This window comes from Hyalella azteca, unplaced genomic scaffold (genome assembly GCF_000764305.2).
Source record: "Hyalella azteca isolate HAZT.00-mixed unplaced genomic scaffold, Hazt_2.0.2 contig2480, whole genome shotgun sequence".
NCBI classification, from domain to species: Eukaryota; Metazoa; Arthropoda; class Malacostraca; order Amphipoda; family Hyalellidae; genus Hyalella; species Hyalella azteca.
The window spans coordinates 58,932-75,484 of record NW_025932753.1 but is presented as its reverse complement, the minus strand read 5'-3'; the positions used below and the strand labels follow the sequence as shown (position 1 = coordinate 75,484).

General features: G+C 37.5%; 2 protein-coding genes across 3 annotated transcripts in view; both read right to left on the bottom strand.

Moving 5' to 3' along the window:
• The window catches only part of LOC108679541 (glycine receptor subunit alpha-4), a 14,725-nt gene extending 12,254 nt beyond the window's left edge, over positions 1 to 2,471 (bottom strand). Inside the window, exons 1-2 of the mRNA XM_018168183.2 lie at positions 2,149 to 2,471; positions 1,270 to 1,367 (exon numbers count right to left, since the gene is read on the bottom strand). Of these exons, the coding sequence (XP_018023672.1) occupies positions 1,270 to 1,367; positions 2,149 to 2,186 (136 nt within the window). The 5' untranslated portion in view covers positions 2,187 to 2,471. The remainder of the gene's footprint in view (positions 1 to 1,269; positions 1,368 to 2,148) is intronic.
• Positions 2,472 to 6,650: 4,179 nt separating this feature from the next.
• LOC108679540 (cleavage stimulation factor subunit 2 tau variant) lies at positions 6,651 to 13,441 on the bottom strand. Of its 2 annotated transcripts, none has more exons than XM_018168180.2 (11): positions 13,343 to 13,441; positions 12,946 to 13,024; positions 12,652 to 12,821; positions 12,079 to 12,212; positions 11,726 to 11,809; positions 11,354 to 11,456; positions 10,657 to 11,059; positions 10,129 to 10,221; positions 9,285 to 9,418; positions 8,684 to 8,757; positions 6,651 to 7,448 (listed from the first exon to the last, which is right to left on the bottom strand). In XM_018168180.2, exons 1-11 carry the CDS (start codon positions 13,389 to 13,391, stop codon positions 7,332 to 7,334), a joined length of 1,440 nt encoding a protein of 479 aa, XP_018023669.1. In that variant the 5' UTR covers positions 13,392 to 13,441; the 3' UTR covers positions 6,651 to 7,331. The 2 variants fall into 2 exon arrangements, with proteins under 2 accessions (XP_018023669.1, XP_018023671.1); XM_018168182.2 differs by having other exon boundaries at positions 8,684 to 8,754.
• Positions 13,442 to 16,553: the final 3,112 nt, after the last annotated feature.

Genomic DNA, 16,553 nt, shown 5'->3' with positions numbered 1-16,553 from the left:
CTCCCCGTGCCATGTGGCGACCCCCCATGCCATGTGGCACCTTTTTGTGCCATGTGGCGACTCCCCGTGCCCGTGCCATGTGGCGATTCCCCGTGCCATGTGGCGACTCCCTGTGCCATGTGGCGATTTCCCGTGCCATGTGGCGACCCCCCATGCCATGTGGCACCTCTTTGTGCCATGTGGCGACTCCCCGTGCCATGTGGCGACTCCCCGTGCCATGTGGCGACCCCCCATGCCATGTGGCACCTTTTTGTGCCATGTGGCGACTCCCCGTGCCATGTGGCGACTCCCCGTGCCATGTAGCGACTCCCGTGCCATGTAGCGACTCCCGTGCCATGTGGCGACTCCCCGTGCCATGTGGCGACTCCCTGTGCCATGTGGCGATTTCCCGTGCCATGTGGCGACTCCCCGTGCAATGTGGCGACTCCCCGTGCCATATGGCGACTCCCCGTGCCATGTGGCGACTCCCCGTGCCATAAGGCGCCTCACGTGCGCTTCGTGGATGTAATTCTTGGGCATAATCAATGTTCAAAAATTAGATTGTCATTCTTCGAACTTGGCGTGTCAGTTCTTCACTGCGAGCTTCATCAAAGAGCAGCCGAACAAAGATCATCTTATTGATATTTTCACGGCCTGCAAGCAAAGGCCATGCAGTGAGGCAGATCTCGCAGCTCCGATGTCTGCAGCATGCAATGACAGCGTAGAGATACCAGAAAAGCCTCACGAATTAATCAATTAACTAACGAGATCAATCAGAACCAATATACCGGAAATTTTCCCACTTTTATCGATGGAGATAACAATATAGATAACAAATCAGGGGCGGGAATTTGGCCCCAAGTAAACGGTTATTTCTAAGCCACTCTAACGCCTACGGTCCTCAGAGCAGGGGCGCGGCAGCATTAATTCCATCTCGTCAGGTTCCGTACGACAAGTTAGGTTATCACAACGAAAACACGCACGGATTAGAAACGTTATGAACTTTTAACCGCCAACATAGCTTAAAACTATAAAAGAAAATACTATTAAAGAATAACCGTTAAAATAGCTTAAAAATATAATAGAAAATGCTTTTAATATAAGTATTTTTTAAGAATAAATAAAAAACTTATATTACTTATAAGAATAATCAGTATCATTGGCTAGTACTGATTTTGAGGCCCTGTTAACCAAGGGAGCAAGTGACCGCTGTTGGAACACGTCGCACCTGTTGAATATCTTCCCAAATGCAGTTTTTAGGTACAAATCTGTGTGAGAAATTTTGCGTACCTTTGACATAGTCGCAGGGCATGATCTCCGACAGGAGGACAAGGCCCTTCTCCTTGAGCTTGGTGACGATTTCGCAGTCTCGCGGCTTCGTTTGGCACCTGCAATGCACACACGCATTCACTCAACTTAAAGCAATTAAAACACACTACGCTAAAAAATAACACACAACACAAAACAGCAAAATGAACAATAAACAAATCACAATCAATGTTCAAACAACATCGATAACGAGTTTATTTCGTTGAATGAGCGTTATTTCAACGTAAGATTCATATTGAGAATGTCCCATAAATGACCCAAATTCCCTTATCACGTCCCACGCGTAAATGAAATCGAGAACGCTTGAAATTTCCGCTGCTTTGTCGAAAAAACAAACAATTTATAGTCCTTAAATTATAATCCTTTCCTAATTTACAATACTTTTTAATCCTAAAATCTCGTGTTGAATTGTCGCCGTCAAATACATCCGAATCGAACGCGACGTAGGAGAGATGCACGCTGTATGCGATTAACTCAACAGAACAAAAGGCAAAATATTAGTCATAATAAATCTGCACTGAGAAAAATCAAAGACAAACTAATGAGATGACGCTTATTAGACTCACAATTTCTGTTTAATAAATATTAATGTAAGTAATAAATATTTAAGTAGATATTATACCCGTAGAAGTAAACAAACAGTGTCAGCGATTTAAGTATTTCGTCTCAATATAAATTCAAGCATTGAATACGAAAACTGTTGGATTCTATTCATTTTACTTTAGCGAAAGTTTTACCATTAGTATATCATCAAACTGCAAACATCTAAGTTATTATCTCATGAGTACAGAAAAATATGGTATATTCGTTGAGACATCGTAGAGCAACATCGATACTTACATGCCCGAGGAGAGGAGGAACATGATGAGCAGTATCATGTTTTGAGGCGAACATGAGGAACTCGACGGCAGCGGTCCAACAGGTGCAGATAATTCTATTACATATTCTTCAGAGAAATTTTATAACATCTTCCTTAAAACCAAGGAAATTATGAATTACTGATTTCCCTGTGTGTCACTAGGCACTCTCCATCTCGAAGCATTTTTCGGCTTTAAATTGTCCATTCTACTACCGCAAATTTTTAAAATTCGGTGAAATAAAAAAATACACTAAATTAGCTGCAGTTTTTCTATAAAAAAATCACAAGCTCCTGCGAGTTTTATAAATCGTATGCTCCTGATTTAGAAAACGATGAAAATATTATTATCTCATTCGTTCCATGATTAGAATGTTTTTATTTCAGGTAATAGATACTTGAAAGTGGTCCCAAATTTCGGTAAATAGTTCTTAGGTAATTTATATATGAATTTTTAAAGGTGAAATTATTTTTTGCTTTCAAATTTAGTCGCACAAATCAATATTGAGCCAAAGTTACCATAACTTGTGGGAGTAACCTGCATATTGTGGAATTACAGTACATGACTGATCAACGAAAACAGAACAGTACAGAACGATTTATTCAAGCAGAGACGTAAAATAAAATGGTATTTGGTCTCACGTAAGTCAAGTCAAAAATCAAACTTAACCGACATCGCGTTGTGAGATGACGCGCTGACAGCACGCGAAACCCAGCAAATAAATCGAAATGAATGAGCAAGTACACCATTGTTCAAAAAAGGTGACAAAAGCAGCCCCGGCAACTATCGCCCTGTCAGTCTGACAAGTGTTGTTTGTAAGCTTTTGAAATGCCTAGCTCCTTATCGAACCCGGTGGAAGTCTAGTAGCTTCTTCAAACTATCGCCAGTCATGAAAAGATCCGGTCAAATGACACGAGTTTAGATCTATGAACAAGGCACGAAATGGAAAAGAATCGGCGACAGGCCACATCAGGCCTACACTTCAGAGCCGACATCACTATGTTATGTTATGTTATGTTAAGTATATATATGCGTGTCATTTGTTTGAATAACTCAGGATTATTGCTAAAAAAATTTGCATCATCATATATCCCGAATAATATTTCTTGGATTTAAACAATAACGATAACTTTTCGCTGTCAAAAACTGGCTCGAAAGTTTCATTTGTTGTAGAACATAATTATCACAGAAAAAAAGCTCCTATAGAATACAGAGTTTAAAAAAATGTTGAACTTTTAAGATTAAATTGTCACAAAACCGTTGAAAGAATTTAAAAATTGCATTAAAAACACTGGTATAACCCGAATGCCCCGAAATGTCAACCATCCTCGCCGGTGTAAAGGGCGGCGCGGCTACTCAATAACAATACAGTATAACGCGTCCCATTGAGGATTGTTATTGTCATAATAACGTCACAAACTTTAAGCAATACAATTCATATAAAATAAATAAATAACCAAAAATTTCTTGCCCCGAGACAACATGCAGGCGTAGCCAGGAGCGTTCCGATGATCAAACGAATCCTGCCTGCTCTGCAGCAGTGGTTCCCCAACTTTTGCAGGCTGGCGCCCCCATTGGCTTCCAAGTACTTCATAGAGAATTAGTACCCCCCACAGACTGATAATGTTCACATAGTGCCCCCACAGACACAAAAAAACCCAGATTTTAAATATTTTCAAAAATTTACACTCGAAACCCAGGAGAGGTTAAAAAAATATAACTCAGTACTCACTGCAGTGAGTGACAGAGAGCGCATTTTCTCGTCGACGAAAACTTGAGGTCACAGACATACGGGCAGACAGACAGACGGACGGACGAACATGGCGACCACAATAGTGAATTTTTATCAAAAAAGAGAAAATGCGCTAAAAAGATCTAGGTGGAAAAACCTATCGCTGGGATCCGTGTAGGACTGTAGGTGCACGTGTTGTGTACAAATGGTCAAACAAACGTTCGAACTTCGACTTCTGACTGCCGCCCGCGCCCATAGATATCATAATAGCATAGTATCAGCACCTAATTATTATGAGAGGATACAACTCATGAGATATCGAAGACACAAAGACAGAGAATTGAGACGAACCCCACAAGTAAACTATTTAAAGTAACTATTTCAGGTTTATAGGATGCGGTTAGAATGCGCTCATGGTGAGAACTCAAGAAAACATTAGATATTAGAAATAGAATAGAAAAATAGAAGTGTCGGCGCTGAAGAAATAGGCCCATGGCCAGTTGCCGATTCATGTACTTTTCGTGACTTGATTCACAAGGGATCTAAAAACCAGCCTTTTGACCAGATCTTCTCATAACTCACATTTGTTTGAAATGACTACTGGACTAGGTCTGTAAGGTGCTAGGCATTTCATGACTGAACATATGCTTCTGTATAGCTTTGTCTAGTCTGTTCTTGAACGAGTTTCTACTCGGAGCGTCAACGTTGTCATCTGGGAGTCTGTTCTACACGTTCATCCTACCTTCTGGGGCACCGAAAATTAGATAGTCACGACAGACGAATAGAAAACTGGATATTAAATGATTTACTACAATTTAAAAATTTTATTCGTTAATTGATTGACTAATTTATTCGTGATATTCACATTACATTTTGCAGGCATAATATCATATCAATTTTGACGCAAAACTTGGATACCGTCGACGCTACTGCTTAGCATGGAAGCTCTGAAAGGCTCTTTAAATTATAGGTATTTCAAACAAAATTTGATGACTTCAGAGATCCCAAAAATAGCCGTCCGGCCATATATAATTTTACTAACATAATTTTAAAAATTTCGTAGCCCAGTGGTTCTGGAGATGCCAAAATGAGACCGCCAACCATAATGAATAAATTCTTCCGGGATATTTGTCGTTTGGCGTGATAACTCGGACACAGGCGTGGCCTTTTGGAATCGTCTGAATTAATACTGAAGGAGCCGTGCGTCAGAAGCTGCACTTTAGCCGTAACCTTTGTCGAGCTAGAGGCCGAGGTGATGAGTTGCCAAAACTAACACAGAGCACCGAGCGGCGAGCGTCCGAGCCTCTTATTAGCGAAGGCATTATTGTAATACTGTCATATATAATGGAATTATTAGACTATGGATTCATGGAATCAATAGTTCAATTTGACGAGAAGATTAGACGTGGAAAATTATTGTTAGTGTTACATTGGACTGATTGGAACCGTTGTGTGATTGTTAAGCGTGCGGTTTAAACAATAATTTTTATTAACTTTGTTTTTCGAATTCATGACCGAAACCAAAACAATTATAAGCCCGCTATGCTTCTACTTATATAAAAATAGTTTCATTGGCAGTAGATAAATGCCTACAAGTTACAACACAATACCCGTGGGCCGTGGCCGGTGGCTGTAGTCGCAAAAAAGTTGGCATCGCTTGGATTCGCTCCCATTGAAAAAAATTATGCAGATTTCACAAATTCAAAAAAGTCTTGAAATGCGCTTTGCAGGGAGAATGTGTTAAAGCAGCTGCATGTTCAAAGTGAAAAATAGGAAATATTAAAACGTATAAAATGATAGTGCATTTAGTGTTGCTAACGCTAACGGCACGATAAATCGATGACTAAAACTGCATCGATCAGCTAAAATTACTAAGATCTCGAAGCTTCCAGTTCCACACTATGGATGTCGTTTTTTAAAGTTGTGGAGACAATTCCATATTCTTCCAGAAAAACTTTTAAAATTAATTAAATAATAACAAAACCAAAGTTCAGTTGATTGAAACAAATCCGGAGAAAGAGCTGGTTATCACAAAATGAAAATCCAAGGACACATCACTCCATCACTCACGACTGCCACACGCAGACTGAGCTCAGCGAGTGATGTCAACTCCAGCCACGCGCCAGGCAATGCATCCGTGACCCCTAACCAAGTTCAGGTGCAGTCGATCCCAAGATTTGAATTATCTCAATTGGCAGTATTGTTATTCACCAACTATTATATAGAGCAAGGTTTAAACTTAAATTTGAACTGCCTGGTTTTATTTTCGAAAGCCTTGTTCGGTTGAAACTTCAATAATGAAATTAGACAATGGACTGGAACTGAGACAAACGTGACTGATTTCCAAGATGAGCCAAGTAATTTTTAAGTTATAACTCACGCAAGTTTTGGGTAAATACAATGTGAATCGACTTGTGAGCTCCCTGCCTTAGGTTATTTGTATCAATCATTCAACGTATTAACAATGAAAGTGCCTCAGCAGGTTGAACTAACTTTGCGTTTGCATTTTTAGTAGCGTAATTTCGAGAACTTTTAGCATAAGCCCACGTAAACTTGGCATTTGCTGAGATTTTGGCGCCTGATTTACCATATAAATGCAAAAAATTTTCCTTCCGCCCCGTTTTATTTATATTATTACAGCCGCTTCTGTTCATCGATGAGGAACACGTGAAATGAATATTTACTGTTCAGCAGTCTACCGCGCCAATTAACATTAACCAATCTTTGAATGGGAAAAATAAAAACTTCCGAAGTTACGAACTAATCTCATTTTTATTTTTGTTAAGACATTTCCTGGAGAGGCTTTACCTCGCCTTAGCAAGCGATAAGCAGAGGTCTTGAGGATTAACTTTTTGTGAAGATCCAACTTCGTTCAGGCCAAGTCCTAAAAAAATTATTCATCTTTCGTTCATGAAGAAATACACACGAAAGAAATTCAATTTGAGTAGCAAGAGTTGCATTTTTCGACATGATAAATAGGAGTTTCCGTATCATTTATTATAGATACAATCGCAAATCAAACGCGACATATATAAAAGAACGTCTATGTGAATTCAGCATATTGTTAGTATAGTCGAAAGTCATGCCGTTTAGAGGGAAACGCGTGCCATTGAAACGGGAAAAGTTCAACTTCCCCGAGAGCATCTGGAATCATTAAAAAAATTTTCCAACGAATATCCGTATCTTTTGTGACATTACCGAGATTTTCGTGCGGTACAAAACTCTGCATATTTAATACATCATTCGAAATTACTCACAAACATTTATTAATAACCTCCAGATTGGAAATTATTTCAATTTTTCCCGATCATCACGGACTTTTTTAAATACACGATATTTGTATTAATTGCATTGCTCACTCAAGATATTTGCTACAAGTTCCTAAATTAAAGTATTTTTATTCAGAAAACTAGTATAATTGAAGGGAAAAATGTTCAGTGCTGGGACTGCTGGATCTGCTCCTTGAGCTGCAGGATGGAGGATTGCTGCTCAGGCGGCAGCATTCTGATCTGCTCGTCTGACAGCTGCAGCACCTGCATGATCAAGCTCGCCTGCGTGGAAAAAATAGACATTATTTTACTTTTTAAGTTCAAAATCACGTTAAAACAACGCGGCTAACTGAATTAAACTGTGAGCTCAAGAATTATTTCATTTTTTTTAGATTGAAATCAGGATATAATTACGTGGTTAACTGAATTAAACTGTGACCTCAATAATTATTTATTTTTTTAGATTAAAATCATGTTGAAACAGCGTGGTTAACTGCATAAAACTGTAAGCTCATGAATTATTTCATTTTTATAGATTAAAATGAGGATAAAACTACGTGGGTAACTGAATTAAACTATAAGCTCATGAATTATTTAATTTTTTTAGAATAAAATCAGGATAAAACGACGTTTAAAACTGAATTAAACTGTGAACTCGTGAAACTAGAAATGCAGCTCTCAAAACAGAGGTTAACAGGTCAGTTATTTTCGTTAAATTTTTTAAAGCAAAAACATCGCGTTATCAAACTTGACTTTGCTTAGTGACGGTAAATGGTGGGACTCGTGCATAAAATAAAATTAACAGAAGTGTGGCTGCGGTTAAATAATTAGTTTTACCGCCTTATAAATTTTCTACTTGATTGATATTTGCAACGAAATGATGCCTGCTAACTACTGTTGGCATCCTTATTGCAAACTAGAATTTCCTCCCAATAACTTAATGATTACTGACCAATAAGTCAACACAGCCCTTCACTCGCCGTTCTCTAATAATTATGTTTTAATTAGAAATGAGAGTGATTAATTCAAGTGATACACTTGACAACTGTTAAATATTACAGAAAACTTCTTATGTAATTTTTAAATGATTTGTAATTTAATTCTCAACTATTTAAGCCTATATACATATTAGTACTACAAGACATCAAAAAAATTCCACAAGTCAAGAATGCAATAAAAATTGAGACCTTGAAACAGAACTACTCTGTGGTCTTCACAATAATGCTCTTGTTCGCTTTAAGGACGATATAAATAAAGCAAATAAAGTAGTAAAAATAAAGCAGTAAAGTAGTAAAAATGAAACATATTAAGTATTAAAAATAAAGCAGGTAAAGTAGTAAAAATGAAAGAGATCAAGTATTAAAAAAAGCAGATCAAGTAGTGAAATAAAGCAGTAAAGTAGTAAAAATGAAACAGATTAAGTATTAAAAATAAAGCAGGTAAAGTAGTAAAAATGAAAGAGATCAAGTATTAAAAAAAGCAGATCAAGTAGTAAAATAAAGCAGTAGTAGACTGACCTTCTCTTGGTCGTGCCCTGCAAGCCCAGACGTGAGGCTCGCTGGCAAGCCCGAGCCTCCTGAAGGCGGCCCTGCTACACGATCATTATTATTATTATTATGTGGTACATTACCACATACTGTCCATTACCACGTCACATACATTATCATAGTGTAACCTAAACCATTTACTCAAAAATAGTAAGAACGATTAAATAAATTCACGAGCGATTCAATGTTCAGTTTAATTCACATATGAATACCTTATCTGGCTAAAAGTTTTCTTGTCAGGTTTAATTAGTGAGAAGTTTAACGTGTAATGTATTGTTAATCTCAAAGCCCTTAATAATGCTAGGTGAAAAAGGTAATATCCTCGTTAAGATGCCGAGCTAAACAAAGATCCCTACCAAATAAAATAGTAAAATCAATGGCGAAAAAATTACTACATTATGTTCATGCATTGAGTCAACTAGATATGCTAGATTTATTACTGGGGCAAACAAATTACGAATAATTGTGAAGCGTCAAACTGGAATATACCGTACTTCTAAGCAAATGTTTCTTTGATTAATGTTGAAAAAATAATATTTAAAGATGGCGACTCATTGAGTGACATGTTTACCTCTGGGGAAGTCGTCTGCTGGAGGCGGACCTCCTCTGCTGCGGGGATCTCTGGCGGAGTCAAGAGGCGCCCTGAAGTCTCGGTCACCGCTCCCACGTGGCTCGTCGCGCCCTCGCGGGTCACGCTGGTCCATCCTATGAATACAGGATCTTATTCTGATACTAATACTTCAAATGTTATCATGAACAGACTTGCCTTCAATGATACTCAATTCAATTAACAATGATTTTGTGGAGAGTTTTGCTAGCCGTATTTAATTTTGTCTTGAAAGTATTCGTGCATGATATACACAAGATTCTTAAATGAGAAAGAGGCCTTAACATCGTTATAAACTCTCCAAAGTTAGAGTTGAAGTTCAGTTACACAATGAGGTGAGAATAGCGGTGGAACGTTCAATCACTTCCCCGGGCATTAAAAATATCATTAAAACAGATTGGTCAATCATTTCTCCTTGCATTGAAAAATATCATTAGAACAGATAGATCAATCAGTTCTCCAAGCATTGAAAAATATCATTAGAACAGATTGGTCAATCAGTTCTCCGGTCATTAAAAATATCATTACAACAGATTGGTCAACGAGTTCTCGAAACTTTAAAAATATCATTAGAACAGATTGGTCAACGAGTTCTCGGGACTTTAAAAATAGCATTAGAACAGATTGGTCAATCAGTTCTCCGGTCATTAAATATATCATTAGAACAGATTGGTCAACGAGTTCTCGGGACTTTAAAAATATAATTAGAACAGATTGGTCGATCAGTTGAGCAAAGTCATTGAAGACATCATCAGTTGACCCTCCCAGACATAGGAGAGTTAAAGTTTGCTAGAATATAAAGCCGTGCCTCGCGTCGCGGCCGTCGCGTGGGAAGGGCGGCTGGTCTCGGTAGCGAGGCTCCCGCTGGTCCATGTCACCGCCTCGGCCATCGCGTCCGAACCTGGACACGCATGTTGAAAATTGCAATGATTGCGTTTTGACTTTGTAAGGGTTTCACAAATGGAAAAAGTTACAAACACGTTGATAGCTGTATTAATTGCGCTTTTTCATCTAACAATCACTACTACACCAATATTATGTTTTGTCATTATTGTTTATTTATCTTCCAGTTATTTCACGCCTGGAACAAACAAAATTCGAGATTTGTGATTTAATTTAGGACACAAAGAGATGCATTTCATGTTAGCCAAGTATAAAAAAAATACAATAACTACATATACAAAATGAATCACTTACCAAGAAGTCTGAAGAATTGCAAGATACAACACACACAAAGAGATGAGAAAATATTTTGGATTAAAGATTAAAGGAAAAATTTCCTGCAATATTTTACAATTATATTACATTTAGAGTGATATTTGCACAATGGAGGCACCTGCTATCAAAGTCTCCGTGGTGTTGGGGGGGAAAGTCCATGGGAGGGCCACGTGGGGGCCCAGCCATCCTCATGTCCTGGTCAGACCCCCGAGGCGGGGGACCACGGAGGTCAAAATCACCACCACCTCCCCCGCCGTAAGGAGGAGGTCCACCCCCAGGAGGTCCTTGCATTCCTTGAGGTCCAAGATGATGCGGAGGACCTGGTGGCATGTGAGGGGGGCCGCTGAGGTGTGGAGCAGCTGCTGGAGGAGGTCCTTGAAGGCCAGGTATGTGGGAAGGCCCTCCTGGAGCCCCCTGCATGGAGGGGCCGCTGGGATGCATGTTAGGTCCTCCGTAGCGTGATGACCCAGAGCCTGATGGGGGCAGACCATTGCTGGAGGCAGAAGAACCTTTGCCCACACCTGATGATAAATATAAATTGTAAGTACATGCATGATGATTTATGCATACATTCAAACACATGCATGAATGAACGATTCAAACACATACATGTATATATGATTCAGCAAAACATATTAAATGAAATATTAAACTGTTCCATAGCTGACAGACATCACTCAGGTAACAAGACAGTTAAGCGCAGCTGAAAGTTATCATTCCAGAAAATGGCTATAACGTTATCAAAATTTTCATTTACAAAGTGAGACTTTCATGCTATTTATTAAGTAGCATTTCGGAATGATAAGAATGCTTACCATTAGAATGACCTGGCTCTTTTTTTGGGTTGACTGTCGTTGAGCCAACTTCTCCATGTAGGAGTTGCACGGCTGTTTTTGGGTCAATTATGCGCATCACCACCTGTAGTTAGTGGGAATAGCTTTGTAATAAGTGAAAAATAACTCGAAGTTCATTCTATCATTGACACAGTCGGTCAACAAATAAATTTTATATGATGACATTTCTTACTAAATCTACAGATTGATCAGGAAAAACACATTTATTGGTGCTGTTCTCTTCAACAGATTCTTGAAAATAGCTTGTCTGACATTGATAGTGATTTGAATTTGAAATGAACAACGAACTTGAAGAAATATAAAAATTCAGGAAACAAATCAGACAATTATTACCTGGGCTTGAAGGAGGGCATATGCCAACTGAGGATTGTTGAGCAGCATAGTTCGAGCTTCAGATCTGTTGCTGCGGACACAGACCTGAAATAATGGGGAAATGATCAAACCATGAACTTATGTTCGCAATTTTCAACAACAATATGAATCAAACAATGAAAATTGTTGAAAATTAAAATTTTACTTTTTACAAATACCAAACAATATAGGTACTATTTACATATACCAAACATATACTATTTTACATATACCATATACCAAAATTATAAAAAGCTATAAAAATCTCACCAATGAAGATTCATCTCATTTTAACAACATATTCATCAAATGAACCATCAATACCCTTGCAATACCTGCATTTGCCTCATCAGCTCAAACATTTGCTCAGGAGGTAACGATGCCACTGCATTACTGATGGCCTCGGGGGCCTGGCTGGGCTCCACGTCTGGGCCGTAGGGGCTCTCAACAACAGGTCCCATCATCAAGCCTGTAATTGCACAAGTTCACAAGAGAACATGAAAAATTTCCTAACACGCCCTTGAAGTTTTTTTTAACCAGAAATTTCAATAATTTCTTCATAGAATAATAATAAGTTGAAGGAAACTGGCAAAGTTAACCCTTGAGAACACACCATTATAAAAAATTATGTTTACACACACACCATCAATTTTCACTGGGTAAAGTTTTGAAACAGAAATAAATTGATAGAAGTTTCAAATAAGAATCAGGGTAATTATATACTGTTTGAATTTTAGGGAAATTAAAATAGCTAAGGAAGTTGAATCTAACGAAAATTTAAAATAGATAAGCATGGATATAAATTTTTGCACTAATGATTATTGGGTTTTAAGCAGCCAGTCATCAACAATTAACATTAAAATGTGTAATAAACATGTGTTAATATGACATTTAATAATGCTACTCACTCTGCATTTCCATTCGGCTTTTTTCTGTGCAAGCATTATCCACTCTCAGTGGCCGACCCCCAATTTCAAATCCATTGAGGTTCCGCATGGCAGAAAGAGCCGTTTCTTGATCCTTGTATTCGCAAAAGCCATAGCCTCTTGGTTTACCTGATTCACGATCATGCATCAACCTGATTTGGAAGAATAAAACTGATATTACAGAAGCTCAAAATTCAAGCATTGTTATTTTTCAATTTCATGAAACCAGTTAAGATTTTGATAATTCTGAATAGATAGTTTGATTTATTCACTTACTTGAATGATACCACGGGACCAACTTGATTGAAGATGTCTTTAAGTTTTTCTTCAGTTGCTTCATATGGAATGTTACCCACTGAAAATAACAAGATATAGAGTTTTCCTACATTTAAAATTCAAATAATGTAGTATAAGCAAAAATTAAATTGGTACATACAAATGTGATTTGTTCCCAATAAACAATTTCAACATCTCAATTAGTTTCAATTTACACCTATTTCATGAATTGTGAAACAAAATACACTAAATTAATTATGTACACCAGACATGTACATAGGGTTAAAACATTTGATTGCGGTAGAGATTGTATAACATCATGTTTATTAATGATCAAGTTTTAGCAACATTGGACAAAGTATGGTGAATTCACAACTTTTTGCCTTATAAAACTTACCAAAAACAGAGCGGAGACTCTTCTCCACAACCACACTTGTCTCGCTCATGATTGCAAAAAGCTACTTGTCTCCTGTGACACAAATATTCTAATCTATGCTGTGAATGAAAATAAAATAATGTTAACAGAAAGGGTGTCATGAGCATGTTTCAGCACAAACGGTACTTTGATTGGCTAGAAATTAATGTACAGATAAGTTATTAAACAAAAATAACATATGTTTCATTTAATTAGAATTTTACTTTACTTTTAGTGGCATTAGATATCGGTACATATGTCAACAATGAAGCAGTAGGTATTATTTCAGAAGTATGAAAGTTTGAGCATTTCAGTTTTACTTGTGTCAACATTTAAACATAGTTGGGTAGAAGCTTATCTCAAGAACCTTTAAAATAGGTTCCTTGGATATTCCTCTGAGGTTAAATTTGACTTCGAAGTTTCAGAGCATGCATTACTGGTCGATGAAATATTAACTTATGGCAACTTTTCACAAACCTGGTGATCAAGATATCCAGAATTGGCTCCCAATACCTCACATTTAAACTAATTGCCATAGAAAAAGATAACAGTTCCAAATTCCAACATAAGTAAAAGAGTCATGGTCAGACTGGAATAAATATCTGCCAGTCTTGCCAGGGCACAGCATGTGTTTGGCAAAAATTGTGCCATGAACTGAGTTTAGGATAATGTACAAGTGGCACAAACTAATATACCTATAGAGTGTGTGAGGTTCAAAATTGTATACTTTTGGCAAATTTTTCATTTCTGCCAATTAACTACCTATTAAAATAGGTACCTATAAGTCTTCCTATGTAAACACCTAAACATAAAAAGAACAAGGTAAAAGTAGAATGCAAGTCCTGGGTGGACAGCTTGAAAGGCTGAGTGACAGCAGTACCAGTACTCTTGATGTCTTTCATTGTTGTTGTTGTTGTGGTTTCCCGGTCTCATTTTTACAAGAGACCCCCTTTCTTTCATTGAAAGATGTAAAGCAGCAAATGAACCCATTTAATGATTGTTCTTGCCAGCGTTTTTTTATTTCTGCCTAATATTCCAGATTGGCTGTATCTTGTTTTGAGTGGCAGCTTATAATTAAAAACCTGCTTCAGGGTATCCATATTTCATGGTTAAATAGTAACATATCCAATATCAATTTAAATTTTAAATCTCAATGTAAGAAGCCTCCAAGTGCAAGGCATGGTGGCAAACACTTTTTCAAGATACAATTCAGCATAGGTAGTACGGTACTATATTAATAGCGCCTGTAGATCTAAGACTGTCAAAATGTCAATATTGACACAATATCCAGTAACTAGGGCCTAGGCTTTCCTCATAGAAGTCAAGCAATAGTTTAGAACTGAACTAGAAATAAAGCTTGATAAGTATATGAACCATCATTCTCAAAATTCTACCCATAGCCCCCAAGCCCCCCAAGTTTTGGAAATATTGGTCCAATGTTTAAATTTGTTTGGTTATGAATACTATGTCAGAATAGTTTATTTTTAATTTCATTATTTGCTCAAGATTTGAACCAATATTTTATGTATGTTGTATGATAATGCAGGTCTCCATAATAGTACTCTACTGGCCTACTTACACTATGGGGCTCAAAAATGAACTTGTGGGAGCATCTAAAACAAGTCTCTTCTTTGCTACTAGGTACTACTATGAATTACTGACAGCCTGAAAGGTAATAATAAATTTTTAATAAACCCATGACATCAAGCTTGGAATTTTAGGCAGATTTTTCCCAAAATTGTGTGTGAAAATAGGCTTTTCATGGGTCAACTGTGAGAAAATTGCAGGTGAATTTTCTGTTTTTCTAAGGGGTTTCCAAAATTAAGTGTTTACAGGCATTGGGCAATTCTTATACATGAAACTGTAGCTGTAGTTCTCACAGAAGCTGTATTTCTCATATGTCCAAATAGCTACCTAGTTGTTTAGCTCATAGTTAGTAGCAATCCAACACAGTGTGGAATTCTAGAGGGATATTAAATTAACCAGTACACATAGCATATTGGAAAGCAGGACCTGAAAGGTTGGAAAGTCCAGGAACTTTCCACTTCCAGTCCATTTTATTATATACATTATACATATCCTATCACTTTTCAACTGTGATTGGTTAATGGAGTTGTAATGTTATCTGCTTTCTAGCTGTGATTGGTTGCTGGGGATGCTTTCAAGCTGTGATTGCTTGATGGGGATGCTTTCCAGCTGTGATTGGTTGTGCCCATAAGCCCCGCCCCCAAATATGGTATATGTACTACAGTACTGGTTAACTGAATACTTAACTTAAACTTGATCATTACAAACAAAAAGCCTGGAAAAATTTCAAAAAATCCATTAAATAAAAGAAAAATAGAGAATATCTATCAAACAAGAGACATTCAAACAATTTTATAACAAATCTGAGGTACTATACAACTGAAACAGTTTGTCCACTTTTGATCCTCCTTTTCATTTATAGTCAGTCACCTGGCAGAGCACTGTATCTAAGGAAAGCATTCCATTTTGGGTGGAAAGCTTTTTTATAAGTGAACCTCCATTTCTAGAATTCCACCCTGATCCACCACAGTCCTCACAATCCCAATCTGGAATATCAGTCAGAATTTTCCAAAAAATTTTGAGAAAATGAGTTTTTGTTCACAGCCAGAGTATAAAAATTGGCAGAATCCACCTGTGTGTTGGACAAAAATGCCTGTAAATTGTGCTAATTTCACCCAACCATAATTTTCTTATTTTCCTGTGGCCTTTGTACACTTTTTTCCATGTTGAACAAGTAAAATGGCCTTTTTTAACCAGGGATTTCTTTAAATCTTCTGTTAAACAAATCAAACAATTGTTCCTGCCAGTGATTTTAGGAAACATCTGCCCAATCTTCCACAAACTGAGTTTCTTGGGCAATTCTTTTAAAATAAAAAAATTAAATGGCATAGGAATATTATTTTTTGCAAATAGATTAATCATGAAAGACCATAGAATTATAGAAACCAGTGAAGTTATTTGGATTCATGGGCAAACACTGAATTGGGCATTTTTGTGTAACTCACGGCTGTCGCCGTGTTACGGGCCTTACGGCCCTTACGGGTGGGGTGGATACTGGATTCTGCCCGTGCCCAGTAGTGAGTTGCCAAACTCAGACTCAGGTATGAGTATGACTACAATCAATCAATCATATAATCATATTATTCATATGATGAGCAACAATAGA

What these genes read in the sequence shown, in the direction of transcription:
- LOC108679540 (XM_018168180.2), bottom strand. Translation starts at nt 13,391, where the DNA reads ATGAGCGAGACAAGTGTGGTTGTGGAGAAGAGTCTCCGCTCTGTTTTT. An exon ending in GAGTCTCCGCTCTGTTTTTG is followed by an intron (nt 13,025 to 13,342) that starts GTAAGTTTTATA and finishes TGTTATTTTCAG; the next exon opens with TGGGTAACATTCCATATGAA. An exon ending in AGAGCCAGGTCATTCTAATG is followed by an intron (nt 11,060 to 11,353) that starts GTAAGCATTCTT and finishes ATTTATCATCAG; the next exon opens with GTGTGGGCAAAGGTTCTTCT.